This window comes from Pelophylax lessonae (assembly GCF_965119305.1).
Source record: "Pelophylax lessonae genome assembly, chromosome: 2".
In the NCBI taxonomy this organism is placed as follows: domain Eukaryota; kingdom Metazoa; phylum Chordata; class Amphibia; order Anura; family Ranidae; genus Pelophylax; species Pelophylax lessonae.
In genome coordinates, this window is record NC_138769.1 from 308,871,611 (window position 1) to 308,888,534 (window position 16,924).

General features: G+C 44.0%; 1 protein-coding gene across 1 annotated transcript in view; it reads left to right on the forward strand.

The window, feature by feature from the left end:
- Positions 1-4,983: 4,983 nt before the first annotated feature.
- The window catches only part of CYB5R1 (cytochrome b5 reductase 1), a 77,937-nt gene continuing 65,996 nt past the window's right edge, over positions 4,984-16,924 (forward strand). The window contains exon 1 of the mRNA XM_082248046.1: positions 4,984-5,125. Within this exon, the coding sequence (XP_082104172.1) occupies positions 5,111-5,125 (15 nt within the window). The 5' untranslated portion in view covers positions 4,984-5,110. The remainder of the gene's footprint in view (positions 5,126-16,924) is intronic.

Consider the following 16,924-nt stretch of genomic DNA (forward strand, 5'->3'; position numbering starts at 1 on the left):
CTGGTTCTGAGGCTAATATAATGCACATAAGGCACTTAATGAGTTTAATTACCACCTTAATCAGCCACAGAACCTATGTAATTAATGTGTGTCCTGGTTTAAAGGGATGAGATGGCAACCCAAGTCCCATTAGGGAGGCTGTTACCCCCTGTAACGGACCGTTTCAGCAGACAAGGGGTTAAAATCCGTTTAGGCGATATGCCCCTTTCTGAGAGATAGGCACAGCTACTGCAGAACACCAAACTCCGGAACTGGATACAAAATAGCACTCCAACCTGGAACCTCACGAATAGCTGCTAGCAGACGAACAGGAAAAGCATACATCAGCTTACACTCCTAGCAATCAGTCTCCAACAACATACAGTGAATCCCCCCAAGAACGAGACAAAGCTCCGAGTTGAGGGTAAAACAGGAACAACATTTATTGGAAGAACACAGCACACTTTTATACAGAATTTGGAACATCCTTCCCCCAACAACCGCTTTCCCGTTTGTCAATTGCACAGTACCTGCAGTTCCCAATAAGGTCCTCTCCAGCCATGCAAATAAGGGCTTGAAAATGAGTCAGCAGTGATTGGTCAGATAACTTGACCAGAAGGACTGCCATGCAAATGAGGACTTGAAAATGAGTCAACAGGGATTGGTCAGATACAGAACAATGGTTCCCTAACGAGCCCTCAATACACTTCCTGTAATGACCATATTAGGAGTTGACTTCCTGTTCAGAGACCTCATGGCAAATGGGAACAAAAATCTTCATATTACAAGGGAGACATTTTTCCTGAATATGACTGTCCCATTTGTAGTTGTCCAAACCATATTTTCAGTGTTCAACACCCTGCATTCACCAAATCCATACGAATTAGAACCAGGGGCTGTTTGTTCGGTAGATAGAATCTACCGAACGGCTGTGCAGAAAGGGAGAAATAAATCCTTCTGCACCGTAAAATTAACCCTTTAGCTGCCGGTCCATAATCCAAAGGCAGCAGGCAGGCAACCAGGCTCCTCCAATGCAATGTGGCGAGGTTGGTCTCGTCACTTCTCTCCCCCTTTCCAAAAAGACTAACAGGGTACCTGACCTCCTGCCGGTCAGTGCCCTCGTTAGTCCAGCAGCCCACCCACAAAGCAGAAAAAACAGTACAGCCCACCCACAATAAATGGTCACTACACCTGGGTAGAGGAGAAACTTGTCCATGTCCAGGTGCCTCACCACGGCTGTGTAGGGGACTGGTAGGCTGCCTTGGTGGGTTGCTGAGTGGGCAGAGACCAGCGTTACTCTGTCCTGGTGCCAGCACTACCACCGGAGTAGTCTGGTTGGAGCCTGGTTGCTGGAGATGGACTGTCTCCCCCTTAGGTGCATAGCTCTGCTGCGGAATGGGGAGACCGGTTGTCTCCCCCTTGGATACACAGCTCTGTCGTGGGGGGGTAGGACCGCCCCTCCCTACCCCCTGTGTGGTAAGTGCAGAGACCACGGTCCCATCTGCACCGGTGGGGGGCTTACAGTCTCCCCTGGTACATTAAGCTGCCGCTGGGGAGAGGGGGTAACAAGCTCCTCTCCCGATAGAACACTCTGCCCATCATTGATCCGCCGCTGGGGAGAGGTGGTAACAATCTCCTCTCCCATACATACTTCCAGTCTTTGCGAAGGGAGACGGACTGTCTCTCCTACCAACACAGAGTCCTGCTGCTGGGGAAAGGAGACTGGGCTCTCTATTCCCTGTAGGATACTCTGCCGCTGGGGAATGGAGACTGGGCTCCCAATTCCCTGCTGTAGCTCCCTCTGGGGAATGGAGACTGGGCTCCCAATTCCCGACACATCACACTGCCGCTGGGGAATGGAGACTGGGCTCCCAATTCCCAAAAAATCACGCTGCCGCTGGGGAGGGAGGATACTGCTCTCCTCTCCCTGTACTTCACAGTGCCTTCCCGGCATATAACTTTGCTGCTGGGGGGCAGGAACAACTACCTCTGCCCCCTGTAACTCAACCTGCCGCTGGGGAGGGAGGACACTGCTCTCCTCTCCCTGCACTTTACACTGCCGCTGGGGAATGGAGACTGGGCTCCCAATTCCCTGCAGGACCTGTGGAGAGACCTCGGTCCCATCTCCACTGGCCACCTGGGGTTCTTCCCAGTAAAATTGTACCATCTTGTCCCCTCTGAATGGGTCTGGCTCTGGGTCTGTCCTGCTGCTCTCCTGCTGAGCCTTCTCACTGCATTGGAACAGCTGCTGGTAGCCCTGTTCTAGCTCCATCTCCCGGGTCACCAGGTGGACCAGGTCTTGCTCAATTTCGTGAGTGTCATCCCAGTCATACCTGCTCTCCCTCCACTCCAAGAGATCACTGAACCGGGCTTGTGTAGGGCTCCCAAATTCCAGCTCTGAAAAAGACTCCCATAACAAGCCAGGACCATCAAACTCCTCTCCCTCTGGCTTGTCATGCTCGGCTGTCCAGGGCAGGTACTGTGCTACATACCACCACAGCGCCTGGTAGGCATCCTCCAGCCACATCTCCTGCCATACCCGGAGCTCCAATTCTTTTACCCATTCCTCCCGGGGCTGCGTCTCCAAGAAAGGGCATCCGCAGGTCTACTCGCTTCTGCAACCGCTGGTCTTCCTTGGGGAGTCTCTCACCCTGCTGGTACTCCACAATGCCCAGTGCCTGGTACCAGATGCCTTTACGGACTGCATCTCGGTCATCCATGGCACCCTCATCGAACTCCACTGCTGGTTCCATGCTGGTGCTGTCAGGGTCGCTGTACTGGGACATGCGTTGCCCTCAATTGTAAAATCCAGAGCAATGGTGTCTCCTGTAGCTGTCCTTCTGGCTGTAGGAACGATCCCGCCGCTTGCCACCAATTGTAACGGACCGTTTCTGCAGACAAGGGGTTAAAATCCGTTTAGGCGATATGCTCCTTTCTGAGTGACAGGCACAGCTACTGCAGAACACCAAACTCCCGAATTGGATACAAAATAGCACTCCAACCTGGAACCTCACGAATAGCTGCTAGCAGACGAACAGGAAAAGCATACATCAGCTTACACTCCTAGCAATCAGTCTCCAACAGCATACAGTGAATCCTCCCAAGAACGAGACAAAGCTCCGAGTTGAGGGTAAAACAGGAACAACATTTATTGGAAGAACACAGCACACTTTTATACAGAATTTGGAACATCCTTCCCCCAACAACTGCTTTCCCATTGGTCAATTGCACAGTACCTGCAGTTCCCAATAAGGTCCTCTCCAGCCATGCAAATGAGGGCTTGAAAATGAGTCAGCAGTGATTGGTCAGATAACTTGACCAGAAGGACTGCCATGCAAATGAGGACTTGAAAATAAGTCAACAGGGATTGGTCAGATACAGAACAATGGTTCCCTAACGAGCCCTCAATACACATTACTCTGAGTGTCAATACATCCCTTAGCAGACAACAGGTGAGGTCATTAGCACACCTGACAATAGGTGAATGGAGAGCCACCTCAGACAGCCCGTCTCCTCAGAACTTCCTGTAATAACCATATTAGGAGTTGACTTCCTGTTCAGAGACCTCATGGCAAATGGGAACAAAAATCTTCATATTACAAGGGAGACATTTTTCCTGAATATGACTGTCCCATTTGTAGTAGTCCAAACCATATTTTCAGTGTTCAACACTCTGCATTCACCAAATCCATACGAATTAGAACCAGGGGCTGTTTGTTCGGTAGATAGAATCTACCGAACGGCTGAGCAGAAAGGGAGAAATAAATCCTTCTGCACCGTAAAATTAACCCTTTAGCTGCCGGTCCATAATCCAAAGGCAGCAGGCGGGCAACCAGGCTCCTCCAATGCAATGTGACGAGGTTGGTCTCGTCACACCCTCGTTGTGCAGCAAAAAGCATTCTCTTAGCTGTCTTATCAGTGAAAATGTATTGCCCTCTGAACCTCTGCTATATTGAACCCTACATGCCTAATGCATTTACAAATCCCTCCTCAGTGAAAACCATTTTGTGGTTGAAAGAAAGAGTTTTAAGAAGTTTGTATTAGGGTTATAAAGTTATTTTTGCAAGAGCATTATTCTTTTTGTCATTATGCATTGTATAAAATATCAATATCATTCTTATTGTTACTACACTCAAAATGTAGGGGCTAAAATGACTATTTATTCAATGGTATATCCTGAATCTTCCAGGTTAAATGATGCTGAGTGTCATTTAACTCGTAAGGCTAAGGGCATCTTGTGGTAGAAAAGAAGTACTGCAGGAGACGACTCCAGATAAAAGGTGAATATTGCAGTGTGAGCTGCTTTTCAGTCTTGTACCCTGCCTCAGGCCCTATTCATGTTTGGATTTTAATTCTTCAGAGCTAATGAGATATAATTTTATCCATACAGAGAGTGATTTGTTTTTTTTTTTTTGTTTTGTTTTGTTTTGTTTTGTTTTTAAGGATTTGACTGAATCACAGAATTAGATTGTGAGATGAAAGAAGAACAATTTTATCGCACTAAAAACAGGAAACAGAGCCTGGGTAATGAGCAAATATGACTCCCTTTGATGTGCATAAATAAATCTGATTGATACTTAAAATCAGAATATTTGCAAGCTGATCACTTTTGCATGTATGTCCTAAAATGAGAAAAAAAAAAACACTTTCCATTTAGGATTTTGCTTCATGCATGCATGTCCAAGTCTGTTAGCAATCTGGCAAATTCAACTTTATTTGACATTATGCTACACAGATAATAAATAATGATATCCTTCAAATCTTTGAATTTAGGCTTACTTTATTAATTCTTGCCTTTCTCTTGTCTTTGGTTTTGTAGTTCGTCTTTCCTAAGAGTGAGATACAAAAACTGTAAAAGTGTATGTTTTGTACATCAAATAAGCAAAGTATTGGTCTGTCTAAGGAGGGGCTTTAAGTCTCACAGACAGCCATGCACAGTCCCAGACTCACAGATGCTGAGTGCCAATCAGTTAATGCTTTCATTATATCTTCTCTCTAAAAGACTGCTACATCCTGCTTATATTGCTGCTCAGGAAGCACTGAAATACACTGGCACACAACAGCCACATCTATCTGACATCATTTGTTAAATACAAATACTAAAAGAAAAAAGTGGAAAGCTATTCCTGTCATGGAATTTCTGCAGGTAAGTGATTTTTTTCTTCATATTTAAGTCATGTTTGCAATATGAACATAGTTGTTGTGACTGTTGCATTTGTTACATTAGTAACCTGTATGTGTAAAAAAAAAAAAAAAAAAAATAATAATAATAAAAAAAAATGTATATATGATTTAAATTAGAAATCTGCCTTTTTAATTTATTCCCTCAATTTACACAAGTATTTGTAGGACATATAGCAAAGTGGCAGCTTCCTTTATTTACTGTATACACTTTCCAATAGCAAACTGTTTTTGTCTCTGTACCTTGTACTAGCTTTCCATATATAAGTGATTAATATTTTGTAAAACTGATTTTTTTTTTTGTATATTATATCTTCCAATAGATATACAGCAAGGTTCAAAAACTATTACTTTATTGTAGAAGTCAAAAAAACTAATTTGATCTCAATACTGCTCCATTAATCATCTGTTAGGGGAAGACCTCATCCGATAGGATGAATGTGTATCCTTTTCCAAGCAGAGATGATATAGTGACCAGATGCGAAATGCTCCCCTGTGACTTTGTCCTAAAGCTAGCTTTACATGTTTTATCTGGTCCTGCAATCTCCTTTAGATTTACAGTTATGCTGTGTGATGGCCATCCATTTAGTTTATATCCAGTCAGGTAGATTTTCACATCTTATAGATGTTGACATATCTAAAACACATTGAACAATTAGACTCGAGGGTGTTTGGGCAGCTTTAGTTTGTCTTAGGTCAAATCTCTGTATTTTTACTCATGCTTTTACCATGAATTTATATATCGAGAATCATTCTTTAAGTGGGCAGAGCTTAGCAACCAGCCCAACTGGGTACCAGTTAAAAGCCATCCTGTATTTAGAAAGAAGTTATAAGATTTTAACAGAAAAGCCTATCTTTACATGCAGTGAATGAAAAAATTGAATTCTATTTTTGTTAAATATATATATGGTTGTTTGTTTGTTTTTTAATATCACTACAAGGAGTCTAAGACCGGCCATACATTACAATTTTCTTAAAATTTTCTGTACAATTTTTTTTATATTTACCTTCAACTATGTAATACAATGGCCTGTCTAATAGGATACAATTTAACCACTTCAATACAGGGCACTTTCACCCCCTTCCTGCCCAGGCCAATTTTCGGCTTTTAGCGCTGTTGCATTTTGAATGGCAATTGCGCGATCATGCAACACTGTACCAAAACCAAATTTATGTAATTTTCCCCCCACAAATAGAGCTTTCTTTTAGTGGTATTTGATCACCGCAAGGTTTTTTCTTTTTTGCTAAACAAATAAAAAAAAGACCGAAAAGTTTGAAGAAAAAAAAAGTTTTTTTGTTTATGTTATACAATTTTGTAAATAAATAATTTTTTTCCTGCACTGATGAGCACTGATGAGACTGCACTGACAGGCACTGATGGGGTGGCACTGATGGGGTGGCACTGATGGGGTGGCACTGATGGGGTGGCACTGATGGGTGGTACTGATGGGTGGCACTGATGGGTGGTACTGATGGGTGGCACTGATGGGTGGCACTGATGGGTGGCACTGATAGGCGGCACTGATAGGCGGCACTGCTGGGCACTGATAGGCGGCATTGATGGGCACTGATAGGTGGCACTGATGGGCACTGATAGGTGGCACTGATGGGCACTAATGGGCACTGATAGGCGGCACTAGTGGGCACTGATGGGCACTGATAGGTGGCACTGACGGGCAGCACTGATGGGCACTAATGGGCACTGATAGGCGGCACTGGTGGGCGGCACTGATAGATGGCAATGATGGGCACTTGTGGACAGCACTGATGGGGAGGGCACTGGTGGGCAGCACTGATGGGGAGGGCAATGGGGGGCTCCCTGAGCCCTGATTGCCATCCATGGTGGCCATAGTGAGCATCCCTGGGGTCATGGGTGGGCATCCCTGGTGGTTCTAGTGGCACCCCCTCCCCCCCGAGGGTCTGCACTGGTAATCAATGATCTGATTACCAGTGCCAACCCCCCCCCCCTGTCAGAGGAGCCGCAGATCAGCGCTCCTTTACTCGTGCCTGTCAGGCTCTTCCTGTGTACTATGTGACCAGCCGTGATTGGACACGGCTGGTCACATGGTAAAGAGCCTACGTCAGTAGGCTCTTTACCAAGATCGGAGATGCAGGGAGTCAGTGTGACACCTCGCATCACCGATCGCCGCTCTGCGTGCCCCCGGGGGGCGCGCAGAGCGCATTATCCTGCCGCCGTCATATGGCGTCCGGTCAGGATAATGCAGCCACATTCCCGACGTTCAACGCCTATAGAGCGGGCAGGATGTGGTTAAAGTGTTGTTTAGTTTTGACCTCATATTATGTGTTTTTTGGTAAATTCAACAGAAAATTGAACATGTATGGCCAGCCTAAGTTTGTAATTGTTTCACTGGCAGCTTCAAAATTATTTTCAGTCCTATATATAAACTTGAGGCCCAAAAACTTTTATTGCAATGTATGGACAGCGCAAAGTGATGGTGTATATGAGAGAGAACCCATAGGCAGCAACCCAAAGTGAAATAAAAGTCAGTTTATTGACAGTTAAAATCAGAGAATGCAAGCTGGTTACCACACAGTTCTGGATGGCAGTGAGGACGTTGAGGATGAACCCTTCACAGCGATTGAACCGGAACATACACCGCTCTATCTTTCAGGATGTTGGGACCTTAAGATGGAAAAAACCGCCCTCCGTGGAGCAGGAAGAAAGATCCGGGCAGAACGCCGCCGGCGTGTGTACCAGCCGCTGTACACAGGCACCACGGGCAGAGTAACTTTCCGGGAATTTCTTTACCGGGAATGGAGACAAGCCAAGTGCAGGAACCAGCATGGAATGCAAGCCTGCCCTGTTGCCGTGACTACGCATTTCGCGCGCATGCACTTTGTCAAGTCAAGTGAATAGCAGCAATAAGGTAGATTTAAGCCCAATTAGGGGGCGGGGAGTGGGCAGAGCTGGCGGAGGGACATCAGACTTTTGATCTTAACCCCTCAACGTCCTCACTTTTGCCCATAAGAATCTCCTCTGTTGCCACTTACAGCAATGTCTCCTCTCTACTTCCTAAAAACTTTTATCTAAATCCATGTTATGTGTCATGTGAGCAGTAAATGCATTTGCAGACCCAGATGTTTTAAAATTAGCAGTGACGTCATCACTGTGACCCACATGCCCTGTGCAGACAGCAGAGCACTGGATGCGACCCAACAGGTCTATCCACTACAAGGTGCCTACAGAGAACTTCAAGGGGGCAAATACAAGACCAGAGGGGAGAGAGCAGTAGGGACCAGCCTTTAATTCAAGAAACTCATGCAAAGAGATAAAGTGCGGGAGTTATTTTATTCTGCATTGTTGGCACTGGGCACCCAGGGCACATGCTCCGCATCTCCTGTAGGATGGTCCTGGTCATCAGCCACTGCAGCAGCTGGCATCTCTTCCCACCAGCTGCCTGTCACAGCTATTTATTCTAAAGCTGAAGGAAACCAGACTCTTTCTGGGCTCTGCCGTGTCACATGACACAACAGTACGGGGGGGGCCTGGGAGGAAGAATATCCCCTGGCCATTTTTAGCAGGGAGGAGGGATTGTAGTTTGGACATAATGGCCTGGAAGAGGGAAGGTAACACAGATCTGTGCTTTGAGGGAGAGCATTTGTGCTTGGAGGGAAAATTTAGGAAGGGAGAAATCATGTTGGGGTATTTGTGCTGGGCAGGGGCATTTTTGTGGGGGAGGATTTGTGCTGGGATAGGGTATTTTGGAAGAGAGAGTATTTGTGCTTGGAGGGAGGATTTGTGGGAGGCAAATATTTGTGCTGGGAGAAGAATTAGGAGGGCAGAGGATTTGTACTAGGCGAGAGGGAGATATTTGGGGCAAGAGGATCTGTGTTGGAAGGGCTGCATTTTTTTTGGGTAGAATATGGCTTGCAGAAAGGTGAGTGTGAAGATTAGTGGTGGATTTTTGGATTCCTGAGAGAACCCCTGTAAATAGTGTGTACATTCACCTGACCCCTGCATACTGTTGATGCATTTTACCACACCCACTGCTTTCCACGCTGCATTATTTCTTTACTTGGCTTGACCAAAGGTGCATGTGGTCTTTTACAATCCTAGCAATGCCCTTAATTACTGCACAGCTCTGTAAAAAAAAAAAAAAAAAAAACACCAAGATTTAACTAATAATACCATGCCTCTTGTTTTTAGTCAATATGTGTTTGGCCCTAGTTTCCAGTTTTACATTGGAAATGTTACTAGCAAAAGAGTGACTGTTCCAGAATCAGCAAGGTTGGGGTGGTGTGAGTTTTGAGAGCAGGGGAAATTAACTTTGGGGGCATTGTGTACAAAGGAGGGGTGCATTGTCAGCAGGCACAGGATAACCACACCGAGGAGGGGCAATAGTCATAAAGTTAAAGTAAGGGGGAAGTGTACACAGGCGAGAGAGGGGACAGATGCAGTGATAGTAAGAAGGGGGGCTTGCAGGTGCAGTGCTGGGGGGGGGCTCTTTGTGCAAACATGAATTGATAGATGGGCCTCAAGGTAAGATAGTGGTAGTAAAGGGGCATTGGTGAGAGGAGAGGTAAAGAGCACAGTAGTAAGAAGTTGGGTAGTGAAAGCAGAAATGTGTAAGGACGTAGAAATGCAGTATAGTGGTAGGGGTGAAGTGAGGGCAGTGAGAAGCACGCACTGGTGCAGTTGTCAGAGGGGGGAGGGCACAATGAGGAGAATTTATTAAGCCTGGAGCAACCAGAGTCTAGTGCAGCTGTGTATGGCAATCAATCAGCTTTTATCTTTAATTTTGAAAGTCAAAGTTAGAAGCTGATTGGTTACTATGCACAGCTGCTCCAGAGTCTGTTCCAGTTGTAGTAAATTCCCCGTAATGAGTGCCAAGGGAAAGGGGGGAACAGGTGCAATGGGTGCTGAGAAAAGAGGAATGCAAGTGTTGTGGGTGCTTTAAGAAGGGGGTGTAAGCTCTGAGTGGTAATGTAGGCTGGTGTTGGGCTGCAGTATAGCCATCAACCTGAAGGTGGCACTGTACTGTTTATTCATGGTGGCAGGAGATCAGTGAGGACTAATTTGTCCCCTACTTTTGGCTCCAGGCAGTCATCTTGGGGAAGACAGCATAGCTTACTTGATTATGAAATTCTACAAGATTTGAGAGGCCATATTGACACATTGGTGTGGCTACACTGTGGGAGTAAGATAGGGACAGGGAGAGAGTAAGAGTAGCATTAGAGAAAGGTACCTGTTAAGGAGGGAAAAATAGGTTTCCCATTATGGGATCTCTTTTCAGAACAGTTTCTGATTGGCAGATGGATATCTGCAGATACTTTCGGGGATCACATTGTGAGGCAGTAACACCCCACCTCCTCCAAGGGAAGTGCTCCTTTGTCATCCTTTGTCCTGTAAGTTTGTATCATACCACTACTGGAAACATTTTTGGCGGAGGGGGGGGGGACAGTGGGTGGTGAGAAAAATATATCTGCAGGTGCAGTGGATGATGAGAGCAAGGGGGCTAAAGGCACAGTGGGTGGTGAGAGAAATATAGCTGCAGATGTGGTGGGTGCTGAGAAAAGATGGGGTTAACCCACCCATGTATATAAGCTAAGAAGACCGGATGGTAGAATGGCTTCTCACCCTAAGGAGGTCTTGGAGATCTTTACAAACTTCTATAAAAACCTCCTTTCGGAACCCACTTCAGTGCCAATGTCTAACTTTGACGCTTGGATTGATAAGTTACCCCTCTCATCCCTTTCAGAAGCGCAGAGAGAAGCGTTAGAGGCACCCTGTACGGATGCAGAGGTACTGGACATAATTAAATCCTTGAAGTCTTCCACGGCCCCTGGCCCGGATGGCTTTTCCTCATCCTATTATAAGACCTTTTCCACCTTATTGGTCCCTAGATTAACCAAACTTTTTAATTGTGTTCTCCAAGGTGGTAGTTTTCCTGAGGAGATGCTCCTCGCTAATATGTCCCTCCTTCCAAATCCCGATAAAGATCCTTCCCTTCCTCAAAACTTCAGACCCATCTCGGTCATGAACAATGATCTTAAGTTATTTGGTCGCTTTCTTGCCAATAGATTAGCTTGCAACATAAATCAGTTAATTAACCCAGACCAAACAGGATTTATCCCGGGTAGACAGCTCACGGATAACATTAGACTGGTCACTAATATTATACAGGATGCTAATTTTAGCAAAATTCCTACATGCTTAGTCAGTTTGGAAATCCACAAGGCGTTTGACAGCGTCAGTTGGTCTTATATGGAAAACCTATTACCTAGATATGGGTTGGGAGATGGATTCATCCATGGCTTTAAAGCCCTGTATGACTCCCCCCAGACGAGGGTCCGCCTGCCTGGGTGTAATTCAGATTTTTTCCATCTTAAAAGGGGTACCAGGCAGGGGTGCCCCCTTTCCCCTCTGCTTTTTGCCCTGGCCATTGAACCCTTGGCTTGCTCTATCAGAAACAACACTAAAATAAATGGTTACCATAAGGAAGGTAAAGAATTTAAACTAAGCCTTTATGCGGATGATGTTTTGTTATTTTTATCAAATCTGATCACTATGTTATTATAAAATAATTCTTTCAATCTCAAGGCTCTCTGACCCTGCATCCACCATATACATCATTCGAGAATATTTGTTGTGCCTCTCCCAGGGGCAGGGGTTTAACAGGACAGGTTCCACTCAGAACACACCTCGCCATGGTCGACCAAAGAAGTTGAGTGCACATGTTCAGCGTCAGCTCAGAGGTTGTCTTTGGGAAATAGACGTATGAGTGCTGCCAGCCTTGCTGCAGAGGTTGAAGGGGTGGGGGGTCAGCCTGTCAGTGCTCAGACCATACGCCGCACACTGCATCAAATTGGTCTACATGGCTATCATCCCAGAAGGCAGCCTCTTCTAAAGATGATGCACAAGAAAGCCCACAAACAGTTTGCTGAAGACAAGCAAATGAAAGGACATGGATTACTGGAACCATGTCCTGTGGTCTGATGAGACCAAGATAAACTTATTTGGTTCAGATGGTGTCAAGCATGTGTGGCGGCAACCAGGTGAGGGGTACAAAGACAAGTGTGTCTTGCCTACAGTCAAGCATGGTGGTGGGAGTGTCATGGTCTGGGGCTGCATGAGTGCTGCCGGCACTGGGGAGCTACAGTTCATTGAGGGAACCATGAATGCCAACATGTACTGTGACATACTGAAGCAGAGCATGATCCCCTCCCTTCGGAGACTGGGCCCCAGGGCAGTATTCCAACATAATAGCGACCCCAAACACACCTCCAAGAGAACTACTGCCTTGCTAAAGAAGCTGAGGATAAAGGTGATGGACTGGCCAAGCATGTCTCCAGCCCTAAACTCTATTGAACCTCTGTGGGGCATCCTCAAATGGAAGGTGGAGGAGTGCAAGGTTTCTAACATCCACCAGCTCTGTGATGTCATCATGGAGGAGTGGAAGAGGACTCCAGTGGCAACCTGTATAGCTCTGGTGAACTCCATGCCCAAGAGGGATAAGGCAGTGCTGGAAAATATTGGAGGCCCCACAAAATATTGACACTTTGGGCCCAATTTGGACATTTTCACTTAGGGGTGTACTCACTTTTGTTGCCAGCAGTTTAGACATTAATGGCTGTGTGAGTTATTTTGAGGGGACAGCAAATTTATACTATTATACAAGCTGTACACTCACTACTTTACATTGTAGCAAAGTGACATTTCTTCAGTGTCGTCACATGAAAAGATATAATAAAATATTTACAAAAATGTGAGGGGTGTACTCACTTTTGTGAGATACTGTGTGTGTGTATATGTTTAGAATGCAAACAAAAAGTGTCCATTGAGGGAGCAGCACTGGGATACTAGTGCAAGGAATTCACACTTCTCTTAGATTACTGGCATATGTTTGTTAAAACTAGAGATTCCGTTTAGTCCATCTCGCTATATTCTGTTTTGTTGTAATATCTTATCAGTCCAAAAGAAGCCATGGTTTTCAAATTCTGCAGCTAACTTAAAAAGGTTGTATGCATTTTGTTTTTTTCAAATATAATTTTTATTAAGATTTCCGGGTCCAGTAAACAAAACATACCATGTTCAAATATATTTCTACCTCAATCTGTTCATACCAGAGCTAAATTCCAATGGACTCTTCTCACCCTGACTTCCCTATTTCTATAAAAAAAAACAAATCAACCCCAAAAAAAAAACAAAAAACAAATCAACCCCAAAAACACAAGAAAAAAAAAAAGGGGGGGAGTGGGAAAACCATAAAGGGGGGGAGGAGATAGGAAAGGGTGTACGGAATTATCTCCTCCCTTTCCTGCCGAGTTATCTTTTTGTTACTCAAGGGTCTATCAAATCCTCTTCTAACAGAGCTAACCCCTGATTCGATAGTCTAAACAAATTCCAAGCTCCCCGTGTTACTGTATATTTTTCTCTTTTGTGTTGAGCTGTCAAAACCAAATCTTCCATTTTATTTATTTCCTCTACTTTACGTATCCAGCACTCTATTGTTGGGGGCCTTTGTTTCTTCCAGTTAAGGGGAATACAATATCTAGCTGCATTTGCCAAATGGCATATAATAGATCCTTTGTATCTTTTCCCTGGAATCCTACTCAACTGTAGATTGAAAAAAGGCCGGATCCTCTGGTATCTCTACCTCTGAAAACTTTTGCATGATCTCTCTGACTTTTTTCCAAAAGTCTGATAATTTGGGGCAGGACCAAAAAATATGTATTAATGTGCCTTCTTCCACCGAACTGCGCCAGCATCTATCAGCATCTATCAGAGTTATTTATCGCCATTTTATGTAATTTATATGGGGTATAATACCATCTTGTCAAGATTTTAAAATTTAATTCTTGGTATTTGGTACATATAGATGATTTGAAGACAAGGTTAATCATATGTTGTCTCTGCTCCGTGGAGAAGGCACAGGATAGTTCTCTCTCCCATTTATCAAGATAAGGCAATTGATAATCTACATTAGGTATGTTTATCAAATTGTATATTTTAGATAACACGTGAGAGAGATTCCCTGAATCCGAACAATATTTTTCGAATTCCGTTAGTTGACAGTTATAATTCTGAGGGTTAGGGATTGACCGTAAAAAATAATAAAGTTGAAGTGCATTCCAGAATGGTAGTCTGAAAACATCTCCATCGTTCATTAATGTCTCCAGAGAGGGCCATTTACTCTCTCTCACAAAATGAGAGGCTTGGAAGCATCCCGTTTTACCAAGGGTTCTAAGAGATTGTGCTTCTAGTCCCATGGCAAATCACGGGTTTCCTAGTATTGGGTATAATGGTGAGTCATAGGTGGAAACAGGATTCTGAACACAAAATTGTGAACATATTTTTAAAGTCGTACCGATCAATTGGTGTGATTTTAATTCTATCGGTAAGTTCTCATAGCACCACAGTGCCCTATTTAAGGGAATCTGTGTATTTGTCTTTTCTATTTGCACCCATAATTTTGATTCACCATGCCCACACCTGTCAATTTGCCTCCGGACATGTGAAGCACAATAATATTTACGAATAACTGGGATTGCTGCTCCTCCATATTTCTTTGGTAAAGTTAATAGCTTTCGTGATATCCAGGGTGTTTTATGTGCCCAAATAAATTTAATAAATATTGAATTTACCTGTTTAAAATAGTGAGTTGGGATCTTAACAGGTAATGTTTGAAAAAGATACAAAAATCTAGGTAATATAGCCATCTTGATAAGGTTACCCCCCATCCAAGAATGTAAGCCTGTATTCCATTTTTCCAATTTAAGACAAATTGTAGACAAAAGGGTAGAGAAATTAAATTCATATATTCTGGCCGGGTTAACAGGTATATGCGTACCAAGATATTTTAGTGCTCTATCTGTCCACTTAAATTTAAAGTTCTGTTTTAAAGTCTGTAAGGATCTACTGGGTAATCTTATTCCCATGGCTTCTGACTTGTTGAAATTTATCTTCAAATTAGATATGGCGCCATATTGTTCAAATTCTCTGATAAGATTCGGTAAGGATATTACCGGATTTGTTATTGTAAATAATAAATCATCTGCGTAAGCGGAGATTTTATGCTGTTCTTTCCCCATATGAATACCTTGAATGGATTTTGTCTTATTCTACATAAAAATGGTTCCAAAAAAAGCACAAAAAGAATGGGGGATAAGGGACATCCCTGCCTCGTCCCATTCTTAATAGTGAAAGGGTCTGATAAGATCCCATTCACTTTCACCTGTGCTGATGGAGCGGAGTATGTAGATGATATCCATTGTATCATAGTGTTACCTAGACCAATGTGTTTAAGAGTGGATAGCATAAATTTCCAATTCACTCGATCAAACGCTTTTTCTGCGTCAGTTCCAAAAAAAAAACATGGGGATTGAGATCTATCTGCTGCTAATAATAAGTTCTATACTTTTGTGGTATTGTCTCTCGCCTCTCTATTTATTATAAATCTGTAACGCTCCGGCGTTTGTTTAGTGAAATGGATATGCAGCTGCAGAATTTCCACTCAGTAGTCGTGCAGAGATGTGTTGAATCACCATATCCAACTCTCCAGACTCATCATTGTGGCCCAGCCTGCCTCAGCATGCAAATATACAGGCACTCAGTTTAAGATGTTCCTGGAGTGATAGGTTGTATACGATAGTATAGAGGTGATGTGCTGAAAGGACAGGCGTGAGTAGTGATAGGCACTCAATAGTAATGTTCAGGAGTGTTAGCAGATGGTGATAGATAGTATGCAGATAGGTTAGCAATCATGTACAATTAACAGGTGGTAGGGGACAGCAGATGAAGTGTACAGGAATTGCTAACTCAGTGCAAGGATATAGATGGTAGTAGACTCAAGAGCTAGCAATCTATGTAACAGTGCAGATGATAGAAATAGTAATGCATAGATAGCAACAGTCCTTAGTATACAAGAGTAGATAGTGCAAGTTGATAGGAAGGAATCCCCTGCGGGGTACTTATCACTAGTTGGATTTAGAGAGATGAGGGGTCCGGTAATGAGGAGAAGGATCGGTAGCGAGATACAGGATCCGTAGCGAGATACAGGAAATAGCTGGAGGCTTCGGCAGCGTCAGACAAGGCTGTGTAACAAGCGGTTTGTACGAACACCTTGTGAGTGAAAACCGGCGATTGAAATAGCCGCTCAGAGCGGCGCCTAGTGATGACGTCACGAGATTTAAAGGGACAGGTAGCTATATGCGGAAGAATTGGGCTGGAAGGGTACCGAAGGTACCAGAATCTTACAAAATCCCACTTGGTCCAAGTGGATCAGGGAATGTAAATGTTGCGTTAATCGAGCTGCTAATATTTTAGTGAAAAGTTTTAAATCTATATTAGGGAGTGATATAGGCCTATAGCTTCCACATAACATTAAATCCTTATCCTCTTTAGGTAAGACCGCAATATGTGCTCTCAACGTATCTTTGCAGAAAACGGGTAACTTCGTCCAGCATCATTAAATAGTTTCAACAGGTATGGTCCCGGGATCGGGAAAAAAGTCCTGTAATACTGAAGGGTAAAGCCGTCTGGGCCCGGCGCCTTTCCGGCCTTCATCGTATTCAGGGCTTGTTGTATCTCTGTCAATTTTATTGATAAGTCCAGTTCTCTGCAAATTTCCTCCGAGAGTTTAGGTAATTGAGCTGAGGCTATATATTCCTCCATCTGTGTTATAGGTGGTGATTGGTCTGTTAAATTATATAAGGAGGAATAATAGTCTTCAAAAGCCTGAGCAATCTGTCTAGGAAGTGATATTTTGAAATTTGGGGAATATATATGGCTAATTTAATGTCC